The sequence below is a fragment of the Anomaloglossus baeobatrachus genome, chromosome 12, assembly GCF_048569485.1.
Source record: "Anomaloglossus baeobatrachus isolate aAnoBae1 chromosome 12, aAnoBae1.hap1, whole genome shotgun sequence".
Lineage (NCBI taxonomy): Eukaryota > Metazoa > Chordata > Amphibia > Anura > Aromobatidae > Anomaloglossus > Anomaloglossus baeobatrachus.
In genome coordinates, this window is record NC_134364.1 from 44,308,904 (window position 1) to 44,322,222 (window position 13,319).

Below are 13,319 nucleotides of genomic sequence, written 5' to 3' on the forward strand. Positions count from 1 at the left end.
ATTTGCACAAGAGAACGGCCAGTCCTAGCAGAGCCCTCTTGAATACATGGAGCTGGCAACCATTTTGAGACAGGTATCTGGCAGCCATTTTGTTACAGGAAGCAGCTCTGCAGATAGATACCTCAGGACTCATGACTAAGATCCAGTGGACATAGCAACAGTGGTATTGCCTGCGACAACCAATCAGATAGCTGGCTACCTCAGGCTGAAATTAAAGCACATTGCTGATTGGCTGACATCACCATCACCACAGATTTCCTTCATGAGCCCCAATCCTCAATGGCATATACTGTGTATCAATATCTTCATTTTCTGTCAGAATAACTTTGCAGAATACGGCACTCCAGAAGATAATCATATTTACATAGTCTCTGCCCTAAATATAATTAGGGCTTGAAGCTTACGTCAAACTGCACGCATGTATGAAAGCTTTATACATCTTCCCCTATAGATACAAGATGGCTGGCATTAGCTCCTGTTATTTACACAATTAATATAAATGTATTATAGCATCACTCCCTATTTCTCTTGTAAGAAATTAGTTATCTTCAACAGGCCCCCAGCTGCCATTCCAACCCATTGGCTATCTGTGGGGAGTCAATGAGAGTTGATGGGAGCACGAACCGACAAAAAAGCCGTTTAGATTTGCAGCAGCAATGGAGTAATTTGCAGCAGCATTTAAAGGGAATCTGTCTCCAGATTTTTGCCACCTAATCTGAGAGTAGCATACTATAGGAGCAGAGATCCTGATTCCAGCAATATGTCACTTACTGGACTGCTTAGTGTAGTTTTGATGCAATCAATGTTTAATCAGCAGTAGATTATCATTACAGGACTACTTGGCATGTTGCAGGTAGTCCGGCATAGCCATGAGTTCTGTATAAGGCTATGTTCACACTAGAAAAATGATTTTTCTTAAGAAATTTCTTAAGAAATTTCTTAAGAGTGCACCTGTGTTAAAAAACGCACCAAAAACGCACCTGCGTTTTTGCCGCGTTTTCGGTGCGTTTTAGGTCCGTTTTAGGTCCGTTTTAGGTCCGTTTTTGGTGCGTTTTTACCGCTGGTTGCTCCCTGCGTTATTGTGCCAATTATCTATGGCAAAAAACGCAGTTAGCTGCAGAAAAGAAGTGACATGCTCATTCTTTTTCTTAAGAAAATCTACTGAAAGAATTTTCTTAAGAAAAAAACGCAGTGTGTGCACAGCTAATTTTTTTTGCCATAGGTTTTGCTGGGGAATGTCTGCAGAAAGGTTACAAGAATTTCTCAAGAAATTTCTGCAGCAAAAACGGACCAAAAACGGACCAAAAACGCAGGTAAAAAACGCAGTGTGTGAACACAGCCTTACTGCTACATCTGCAGCAGAGAAAACATTGATTTTATCAAAATGACAGCAAACCGCTCAGTAAGTGACACATCACTGGAATCAAGATCTCTGCCCCTACATTATGCTGATCTCAGATAGGAGCTCTCGATAGGAGCTAGGTCGCTGCTGTTACAAGGTGGTGCTGACTGTGTAACAAAACCAGTGCCTGCCCAGTAAGGGGAAGGCTCAGCTCTTATGCCCACTCCTTACATCCTGAAAGCGACTTGTGAAGAAAATGTATGTCATATGTTGTTAAGGGGTTAAAGGGAATCTGTCACCGGGTTTTTGCTCCCCCATCTGAGAGCAGCGTAATGTAGAGACAGAGACCCTGTTCCCAGCGATGTGTCACTTACTGAGCTGTTTGCTGTCACTTTGATAAAATCAATGTTTTCTCTGCTGCAGATCTAACAGTTATACCGAGCTCATGAATATGCTGGACTACCTGCAGCACGCCAAGTAGTCCTGTAATGATGTAACAACATATAGAGCCACCTTGGTTATGGGCATATACATTATCATGCACAGGCCCACTCTAATTAATGGGCCAAAGGCAATGGGCATTGGACAGTTGCATTGACCACAGTACCAACCAGCTGGTAGTTTTATTGGCCAACATGGTGCTCAAGTGTTCAAGCCAGGGGTGAATATATTGGATGTACAGTCGGGGGCCCATCACTATAGGGCCTCTAAAATAGGGACTGAGTTTCCATAATTTAGGGTGCCCTATGGTCAGCACAGCATTGTATAACTACAAGTAACAGCAAGTTCTGTTTATCCCAGTCAAGGCATACTGGGAATTGTAGTTCTACTGTCTTTATTACAGTGAAAGACATATTGAATGCACTCAGTGTGTGTATATATATATATACAGTCAGGGCCAGAAATATTTGGACAGTGACACAAGTTTTGTTATTTTAGCTGTTTACAAAAACATGTTCAGAAATAGAATTATATATATAATATGGGCTGAAAGTGCACACTCCCAGCTGCAATATGAGAGTTTTCACATCCAAAACGGAGAAAGGGTTTAGGAATCATAGCTCTGTAATGCATAGTCTCCACTTTTTCAAGGGACCAAAAGTAATTGGACAAGGGACTCTAAGGGCTGCAATTAACTCTGAAGGCGTCTCCCTCGTTAACCTGTAATCAATGAAGTAGTTAAAAGGTCTGGGGTTGATTACAGGTGTGTGGTTTTGCATTTGGAAGCTGTTGCTGTGACCAGACAACATGCGGTCTAAGGAACTCTCAATTGAGGTGAAGCAGAACATCCTGAGGCTGAAAAAAAAGAAAAAATCCATCAGAGAGATAGCAGACATGCTTGGAGTACCAAAATGAACAGTCGGGTACATTCTGAGGAAATAGGAATTGACTGGTGAGCTTGGGAACTCAAAAAGGCCTGGGCGTCCACGGATGACAACAGTGGTGGATGATCGCCGCATACTTTCTTTGGTGAAGAAGAACCCGTTCACAACATCAACTGAAGTCCAGAACACTCTCAGTGAAGTAGGTGTATCTGTCTCTAAGTCAACAGTAAAGAGAAGACTCCATGAAAGTAAATACAAAGGGTTCACATCTAGATGCAAACCATTCATCAATTCCAAAAATAGACAGGCCAGAGTTAAATTTGCTGAAAAACACCTCATGAAGCCAGCTCAGTTCTGGAAAAGTATTCTATGGACAGATGAGACAAAGATCAACCTGTACCAGAATGAAGGGAAGAAAAAACTTTGGAGAAGAAAGGGAACGGCACATGATCCAAGGCACACCACATCCTCTGTAAAACATGGTGGAGGCAACGTGATGGCATGGGCATGCATGGCTTTCAATGGCACTGGGTCACTTGTGTTTATTGATGACATAACAGCAGACAAGAGTAGCCGGATGAATTCTGAAGTGTACCGGGATATACTTTCAGCCCAGATTCAGCCAAATGCCGCAAAGTTGATCGGACGGCGCTTCATAGTACAGATGGACAATGATCCCAAGCATATGTCACGCTCCCCGTGTCCCAGCACCGCTCCTTACCCACTGATCCAGTCCATGTGTTCACCAGTCATGGCTGCCGCTCCCGCTCGTGCTCTCCTGTGTCCTGCTCCTGGTCTTATGAGTCTGACTCTGAGTCATAGCCACATGGTTCTGTATAGGACCAGGCCGCACCCACTCTCCTGGTCTTATAGGCCCAGCACACCTGCAGCAGGAAATGATATGAGGCTGTGCTGGGTATATAAGACTGGCCTTTCCATGTGGGCGGGGCCTGATCAACGTGTCTTGTAGCTAGTCTTATGAGCTAGGTGTTCAGGTCCCCTGGTACCGTGTCCTACTGACTTCTTGTCCTTGAACTCTGGTACCTGTGCCTGTTTACATTACTGTCCTAAAGAACTCTGTGACTCTGGTGACCTGATTATTCTTGTCCCTGCCACGTCAGTGCTCCGGCTGCCGTGTGCCCTGCCCTCCGGTGGGGTGCAAGGTCCAGTGGATCCACCTCCTGGGCCCACCAGTACTCCCGGCCCTGACAGATTGATCAGGCCATGGATCCCGCTGGAGCACAAACATCGGAGCTGGCTGAGCTGCGCCAGGAGCTGGCACAACAGCGTGAAACCCTGAACCGGATGCTGAAATTCATGACGTCCGTGGACCACCGGTTGTATACGCTGCAGACTGCCGTCTCGTCCACGCAGCAACCAGTCTCCAGGTCCGAACCAGTTTCTTCCACGGCCTCGCAACTTCGCCTCGCTGCTCCGCCTCGCTATGCAGGGGATCCCAAGTCCTGCCGTGGTTTCCTGAACCAGTGCTCTCTGCACTTCCAGTTGCTCCCGCACTTGTTTGCCTCAGACCAGGCCATGGTGGCGTTCCTGATGTCACACCTGGAAGGCGAAGCCCTGGCCTGGATTAACCCCCTGTGGGAAAACGAGGATCCAATGATCACCGACATCCAGGAGTTCCTGCGAGCCTTCAAAGGCACCTTCGACGAACCCGGACGAACTACCGCAGTGACCTCTACGCTCCTCCGGCTACGCCAAGGGACCCAAACAGTCGGCCAATACGCCATCCAGTTCCGCACGCTCGCTTCGGAGCTGGGCTGGAACAATGAGGCCTTAACAGCGGCCTTTTGGGAGGGTCTCTCGGGTCGTATTAAAGATGAACTAGCCGGCCGTGATGTCCCTCACACCCTGGACGCTTTGATTTCCCTGGCCACCCGGATTGATCTTCGCTTTCAGGAGCGTACCAAAGAGAGAGTCCGGGAGAAGCGACCACCTTGCCATGCCTTGCCCCCGCAGAGACCTACCGTTCCCTCGTCCCTGCCTTTCCGTGACTTATCGCCAGAACCCATGCAGGTGGACCGTCTGACCCAGGCCAAGCAACGCCGTGCAGAACGGCTCGCCCGGGGCCTGTGCTTCTATTGCGGAGACGGGTCACATATGCTACGTTCTTGCCCGGAGAAACCTGGTAGACCCCAGGTCCAAGGGGAGGTGGGAACCGCCACCCTTGGCACCGGAATCCCCTCCGTTCCAGTTACGCAGACTGTCCAAGTGACGACGGAGAAGATCAGGTTCACAGCAGAGGCCCACATTGATTCTGGGGCAGCGGGTAATTTCATACACCAGTCTGCAGTGAACCGATACCAGGTACCTGTGATCCCGCTTGCCAAGCCCCTCTGGTTCGCCTCCGTGGATGGTAAACCACTATACGAACCTGTCCGGTATACCACTGAACCCGTGAGACTCCAGGTTGGCACTTTGCATACTGAGACCATTGCCTTCTATGTCATCCCAAGAATGGCTCCTGAGCTCCTGCTGGGTCTGCCCTGGCTTCAACTCCATGACCCTGCCATTAGTTGGCGCTCTGGCGCTATTACTCGCTGGGGGCCCTTGTGTCATGACCACTGCCTACAGCCCGTTCCTCGGCCCCTGTCACCTGAACCTGTTATGCCGCAGGAAGAGGAAGAGGTGACGACGCAGTCCAGTGCCGTACCACAACTCCTGTCACTTGTACCTGTGGTGCCACCGGAACCAGAGGAGGCGACGCACTCCAGCGACGTTCCAACATCCCTGACAATTGAGACTGTGGTGCCACCGGAACCAGAGGAGGCGACGCACTCCAGCGACGTTCCACCGTCCCTGACAACTGAGACTGTGATGCCACCGGCTACCGAGGAAGAGACATTGTCCTGTATCCGGTCCGAGGCGCCCGATCCGGTCGTCCAGGACTCCAGTCCTGCTTCTGACTGTCTCCCCCCGCTTCCCGTTGTCCCCGTTGCCACTGCTGGTAGATCGGCTAGGCGTCGTGCGGCCAGGAAGGCGGTACGGGATCAGCGGTCCTTCCCCGCCTTTGTGTTGGATCCTGGTCCGGTGACTCGATCCGGGGTGCCCCTGGGGTTCTGTGCACGGAGGGGGGGGCATAGAGGGGGGGGTACTGTCACGCTCCCCGTGTCCCAGCACCGCTCCTTACCCACTGATCCAGTCCATGTGTTCACCAGTCATGGCTGCCGCTCCCGCTCGTGCTCTCCTGTGTCCTGCTCCTGGTCTTATGAGTCTGACTCTGAGTCTTAGCCACATGGTTCTGTATAGGACCAGGCCGCACCCACTCTCCTGGTCTTATAGGCCCAGCACACCTGCAGCAGGAAATGATATGAGGCTGTGCTGGGTATATAAGACTGGCCTTTCCATGTGGGCGGGGCCTGATCAACGTGTCTTGTAGCTAGTCTTATGAGCTAGGTGTTCAGGTCCCCTGGTACCGTGTCCTACTGACTTCTTGTCCTTGAACTCTGGTACCTGTGCCTGTTTACATTATTGTCCTAAAGAACTCTGTGACTCTGGTAACCTGCTTATACTTGTCCCTGCCACGTCAGTGCTCCGGCTTCCGTGTGCCCTGCCCTCTGGTGGGGTGCAAGGTCCAGTGGATCCACCTCCTGGGCCCACCAGTCCTCCCGGCCCTGACAGCATACAGCCAAAGCTACCCAGGAGTTCATGAGTGCAAAAAAGTGGAACATTCTGCAATGGTTAAGTCAATCACCAGATCTTAACCCAATTGAGCATGCATTTCACTTGCTCAAATCCAGACTTAAGACGGAAAGACCCACAAACAAGCAAGACCTGAAGGCTGCGGCTGTAAAGGCCTGGCAAAGCATTAAGAAGGAGGAAACCCAGCGTTTGGTGATGTCCATGGGTTCCAGACTTAAGGCAGTGATTGCCTCCAAAGGATTCGCAACAAAATATTGAAAATAAAAATATTTTGTTTGGGTTTGGTTTATTTGTCCAATTACTTTTGACCTCCTAAAATGTGGAGTGTTTGTAAAGAAATGTGTACAATTCCTACAATTTCTATCAGATATTTTTGTTCAAACCTTCAAATTAAACGTTACAATCTGCACTTGAATTCTCTTGTAGAGGTTTCATTTCAAATCCAATGTGGTGGCATGCAGAGCCCAACTCGCGAAAATTGTGTCACTATCCAAATATTTCTGGACCTAACTGTATATATATATATACACACACACACACACACACACACACACACACACACACACACACACACACACAATTCTAACACTAATTATACACAATATTATGAAAAGTGAGGAGCACCAAGGTTTAAGGGGTATAACTTGTCTTCTATGTTCAGAATGCACCGGCCGTCTGAAAATCAACAGGTCGGACCAGCGGCATGACTGCTTTCGCATACTGTGAGCTCAGGCCACTTTACCTTTGCAGGATCAGAGGAGTGCAGGGGCACTTGTAATCTCTAAAGCAATCAGCATTCAAGCGCTGTGCTCCTAACCTATAAAACCGACCATCGCTGACATACTGCAGAGGTGGTCAGTAACCTAGGCAACGAGCAGTAAACTATAAACTCAAAATCCCTCCGTTCTTAAGGCCACTTTACACACAGCGACATCACTAGCGATGTCGCTGCTGATCGCATCCGCTCCCGTTGGTTGTGCGTCACGGTCAAATCGCTGCCCGTGGCGCACAATATTGTTAGTCCCCGTCACACATACTTACTTGCCTAGTGACATCGCTGTGGCCGGCGAACTGCCTCCTTTCTAAGAGGGCGGTTCGTGCGGCGTCACAGCGGCGTCACATGGCAGCCGTCCAATAGAAGCGGAGGGGCGGAGAGCAGCTGAAAGAAAGACACGCCCACCTCGCCGCCGGAGGACGCAGGTACGTTGTTGTTCCTCGTTCCTGGGGTGTCACACGTAGCGATGTGTGCTGCCTCAGGAACGACGAACAACCTGCGTCCTGCACCAGCAACGATATTTGGGATTAGAACGACGTGTCAACGATTAGGTGAGTATTTTTGATCGTTAGTGGTCGTTCGTACGTTTCACATACAACGACGTCGCTAACGAATTCCGTGACCCCAACGATATCACGTTAGCAATGTTGTTGCGTGTAATGCCCCCTTTAAGAACATAGAGAATTTTGAATAGGAGGTAAACGTGCTCTTTTTACAAGTAATTTGCCATTTTAGTCATTTAACAAGATGGAACAAACCCTTCTAATGAAAAGTAAGAGACCTCACCCCTGACACTTCCTCCTCTCAGCGGTCAACAGGTGTAAAAATGCCCCTTAGGACCACCATTTCATATGCTAGGTTTATTCCATAGTACAATGGAGAATAATATGGCAATCTGTTGAATTTTTGCCTGTCGGCTGCCCAAGAAAGGCCAATCTATAAGTGAGCAGTTATACATTTGCAGTATTATTTACACCAGTTACTGCCATACAGGGCATTGAATCCGTCAGTCAGTGGGATGCTCCCCCATGACCCTTTTTCTTGGAAAGTTGCAAGAGCAGCACAAAAAATGTAAAAAGTTGCTCATTTATGCACAAAACCGGTGAGCACCAAAATTTGCACCTATTCTTATGTCAGTATTCTGTGCTGTAAATTCGATACTAGATTCCCCCATGGTCTTTTGCACAACCCCCATGTTTTCTGACGTACTGGTTTGGAAATTCTTCTCTAAATTCCGAGATTTTAGACCAATTATTTTGGGTCATTGGGTAAGCTGCAAGATTTTTTTTTTCCTTTAAGCACATTGCTAAGGGACTTGTCCACAGCATGGACAATTCTTTTATGAATCAGCAGATGATGTTATTTAATGCCCGAGTTGCTCTGAACAAGGTAAATGTTGATTCTAACCCGTACAGTGGACATTAATCACCGGAGGTTTCCAAAGATGCTTCATTATTGCATTTACCGTTAAAGCTTGTAAACAGCAATGCAAAACATCCGACACATTTTAGATGAAGATGTATGTAATATCTTAATTGAAACTGTTTTCACCTTTTGACCCTTTCATATTTTAGGCAGGTTTCTTGATGTTATTTAATGGTTCGTTTTGTCCATTGAGTTTTCAAAAATGAGTGAGATAGACTTTGGCGATTTTGACAAGCTCCTGTTGGAACTAGGTACGTACATTTATCTGACGCCTGCGCACATCTTTATTTCCTTCTATTCTAATACCGTTACCATCCGTTACCGTTACCATCCTTAGTCTTTCAGAACGAGCAAGAATCTGAGAATAAGAGAACAACCAAGGAACTCGTTGAACGTAAGTTGCAATAATTGCAAATAACAGCAAAATTCATTTGATGCAAATTGTCAAATCACCTATCAATGTTCATCAACCGGTCTTTAAATACTGCTGAAAAAAGACATCAGAAAATGATCCAACAAATTAAAAGCATAAATAAATATCTTAGGATAGATTCTAAATAGTTATGGGCGACTAGTAACTATTCGTGTTCGGATTATTTGTAACGAATCCCAAAGTATTATTCCAGTATCCGTCATGAATAACGAACCTAATGCAAGTCAATGAGGAACCCGAGCATTTTCTTGTTGTGACGAATACTGGAATAGCACTTGGTAATCGGTAAACATTATCCAAACACGAATAGTTACTATTCGCCCATCACTAATTATAAGGTTTATTCCCTGGCACTATTTATCTGGTACGAGATCTTTAAGGAAGATTTCCTTAATTTCCCATCACTACAGCTACTACCGTGTTCCCCCCAAAATAAGTGTGGCGCCCCTGAGGCTTCCGTCGCCACAGGAACATTGCACCCCATCCAGCGGTGTGATGTACCATTCTGGGTAAGGAAAGGAGTGAACGCCGGTCCCCAGGCAAATCTACACTACACCCATCGTTAGGTACACACTGGGACCAGGGACAGTGGCAGAAACCCTCCCATGCTGCATGCTGGGAGGGGCCGTAAGACCCATCCCTGCTCCTATAGGGTACAGCTTAGCAACTGGGGAGGTGGGAGGAGCCACCAGAGAGCAGACAGAGAAAGGAAGGTCAAGTATGGAGAGTGAGAAGTTGAAGTTGGAGAGGGAGGAAGGAGGAGGAGGTCTGCGGGAGGCAGACGAGAAGGAGAAGCAGAAAGAAAGCTCTAGTCAGACAGGAGCTAAGAGAAGACAGTGACGCTTCCTGGTGAAGAACCTGGGACTCAGAGGGTCCAGGTGACACCAAGCAGAGGAAGAGAAGGGATTCCAGGGCCACAGAGAGCTTTTGAGCTGGTGGCCTGTTCCACAGGAACATCGGTGGAGGGATCAAGCTGCAACAGGGGACGGTCCCTAGAAACCGGAGGAGTGAAAAATCATCTCCAACAGTAAAAACCGAGGCCCAGGGAAAGTTGCAAACTCCCCGGGCCACAGCCCACAGCAGAACCTCTAGAAAGGGGGAAAATAACCGACAGGCGAGCTCCCAGCCCGGAGGCTGTAGTGGAGGCCGAGCCAGGTTCATCCTACAAGGGCAAGGCTTAAGGAGACAGCTGAAGACAGAGACACTTTAGAGAAGGGTACCGGCTTTCATTCCAGGATCTACCCAGGATCGGCGGAGGTCCCTGACAGTGGGTTCCAGCCGCCCAAAGGCACCAGTGTGCTGCAGCCCAGGAAATGTGAGTAAAGATCTTGGAATTGCACCCTCTGGTGTTGTCTCAGTTATTTATCTGCATAGACTCTCACGAGCACCAACAGTGTCCCCGGGGCACCGCTCCACCTGTGGGGAGCAGTACCACCATTGCTGCCATTCCATCACCCCGGAGGCCTCATACAGCAGCGGCGGCTTAATAGCCGCATACCACAGGTGGCGTCACGAAAATACAAACTTTAATCAACCCCACTGAAGCCATATTTAATTGACACCCACCAGGGCCACGGAGTCGGGCCCCGCCACCACTGACGACCCCCGTACTAGTCCGGCCCGGCACCGGGTGTCCCATAGCCCTGAGGTGGGCGAGTCATAAGTCCTACCCCAAAAATAAGCTCTAAGCAGGATTTTTTTTGGCCTTTTTGGAGTAAGGCTTAAATATAAGCCCGACCCCAAAAAAACCCTCTAGTTGCGGTTCAAAAATAAAGTGTCCATGCAGCTAAAAAAGTAAAAGATACTGCAGGATACTTCATTATAGAAAGCAGACACCCCCAAAAGAGAGAAGGAAGAAGACAGGAGATCCCACAATCATACTCACCAGACGCAGAACGGGAGGAGCTGCGATGGAATGCATCAAGGGCCTGTGTTGGAACGCACATACACACACATACAAACACACACATACACATCCAGTGATGCTGTACTGCTCTGGGGACCTGGGAAGCAGAGGAATGTGAGGACCTGCGGTGGAGCACATGGCAGACCTGCAGTGGAACGCATTGATGTGTTCCACCGCAGATCCTCGCGCTCCATTGCACCGCGTTTCAGGTTTCCCCTACCGGCCAGAAGCAATACAGTATTACCAGATGTTGTGTGTGTGTTGCATGATCTGATATGTGTGTGCTTGCGGTCTTGCGGTCTGATATGTGTGTGTGCTTGCTGGCTGGAGCAGAGAAGGACAGCTGTGGAGCACACCTGCTGGGAATACCCCCCAAGGATCGCAGGAGGACCTGGGAGCGATGCAGATGTTCAGGGTCTGGTAAGTATGATTTTCCTGGGAGGGGGGGTCTGCCTTTTTTTGGGGGTAAACTTCCCCAACCCTTGTTTGCTCGGAAATAAGCCCTACCCCAAAAAATAAATCATAGTGTATTTTCCAGGCAAAAATAATATAAGACAGTGTCTTATTTTCAGGGATACACAGTATGGGTTCATTCACACATCAGTTCTTCACATACATTTGCTACCTGTGTTTTTCATCCTTCCTAATAAGGATCCCAATGATCCATTCTGTGCATTTTTAATCATACCAATAAAAATGATTTTCACTCATTGCTCTCACGTAAGGCACTTGGGGCCATGTGACAGGATGGACGTGTATGGACCAATATCAGCACCTGCCATGAGCTCATTAACCCGGCCTTATCAGTCAACGGCAGAAAGGATTCGAGTAAGAGAGCTCACTGCAGGTGCCAGGGTTGGTCCAAACATGCCCATCAGACCGGCACTGAGTATCATACATGAGAGCAGTGAGGTACAGATGCCTCTATTATGGGGAGCATAGATCAGATCCTAATTAGGGAGGACAAAATGTGCTGTCATCAGTTTAATGATGGGAAAACTGATGACAGGTTCCCTTTATGTTCAAACATGGCAGGTTTGTTGCATAAGTTTCTTTCTGCAAACCATATTGAATAGTGATGGGCAGTCCAGCTCTTTTTGGTGATCCACCTCCCTTGGCTCTGCTCACCAAAAAAGAGGCAAATTTTTTGTATCCTAAACGGATCCCTATTAAATATGTGTGTGTAGCGCCCCTAAAGCCATCAAGGAGCTACAAGGTACTGCATGTGTACCGCCCCGGTGTTAGTCGGGCTGCTCGGATCCGGGATCATGGCTCGAGGGGGTCATCCGGACCCGGCTTGGTGGACACTTTGATGCATAAAAGGGAGGCATTTACAGGGGAGAAGTTCGTGATACCACCTGTGGGGTGCGGTAATGGGAGTACCACCACTGCTGTAAGGAGTACCGGGGCAGAGGGAGTTAAGCAGCCTGATGTTAGTCCCTCCACAGGTAGGGAAGGCCCCGGGCTCAGGGTGTTGGTGGTTACTTGGGAGCGCAGGGTGCAGGGATCAGGGTACTCACTGCGGTAGTCATGATGCTGGATGAGGTTTATAAAGTAGACATGAGGTTTATAAAGTAGACACACACACTGCAGGTAAATCAATGTCTCTGTGCACCACAGTCACTGCGGGGAGTCCATCCAGGTATCCGCTCCCACTGGTGTCACTTGGTAGTCCGGAGCCTACCTCCGTGCACAATTTAGTTGTCTGTTTGTGGCCCTGTGGCTTGAAGCTGTTAGGGCCTCGCTCACTATGTGTAGTGTAGCTGTGCTCTTGAGGGCTGGCACTTGGGACTTCAGTGGGCTGCTTTTTGGCTGGAAAACCCTGTCCCCCGCGTTGTGCTGATGCCCCCAATCTTTCAGCTCTGTGAGAAGGTCCCTGAAGGTCTCCTTCCTCTGCAGGTTAATTGCCAGGACGTTAAATCGGATCTGACTCGCCCACCCCAGGACTATGGGACACCCGGTGCCGGGCCGGACTAGTCCGGGGGTCGTCAGTGGTGGCGGGGCCCGACTCCGTGGCCCTGGTGGGTGTCAATTAATATGGCTGGTGACTTGTGAGTAATTAAAGTTTTTATTTCGTGACGCCACCTGTGGTTTGCGGCTATTAAGCCGCCGCTGCTGTATGAGGCCTCCGGGGTGATGATATGGCAGCAATGGTGGTACTGCTCCCCACAGGTGGAGCAGTGCCCCGGGGACACTGTTGGTGCTCGTGAGAGTCTATGGTGTTGTGTGGATAACACGGTGCAGGGCCGACAGGCAATGAAAGAAACAGGCACAAACAATAGTCTCTTTACCTTCTCCTCTTTTACTTCACAAACGGTTAGTCCTGGGAGACCGTTACAGGTGGTAGAGGGCTCCGGCCGGCCTGGAAGTAACTGAGATGTCGTTTTGGCCAGATGAGTATGAGGCCTACTCCTGTTCTTTTCCTTACTGTGATAGGACCCTGCTCTCTGAATTTA

The 13,319-nt window shown here is 48.8% G+C and overlaps 1 protein-coding gene across 2 annotated transcripts in view; it reads left to right on the top strand.

The window, feature by feature from the left end:
* The first annotated feature begins 332 nt into the window (after positions 1-332).
* Positions 333-13,319, top strand: part of C12H14orf39 (chromosome 12 C14orf39 homolog) — a 94,755-nt gene continuing 81,768 nt past the window's right edge. For both annotated transcript variants that reach the window (XM_075329996.1, XM_075329997.1), the window contains exons 1-3: positions 333-420; positions 8,674-8,775; positions 8,862-8,918. In XM_075329996.1, the coding sequence (XP_075186111.1) occupies positions 8,727-8,775; positions 8,862-8,918 (106 nt within the window). In that variant the 5' untranslated portion in view covers positions 333-420; positions 8,674-8,726. The remainder of the gene's footprint in view (positions 421-8,673; positions 8,776-8,861; positions 8,919-13,319) is intronic.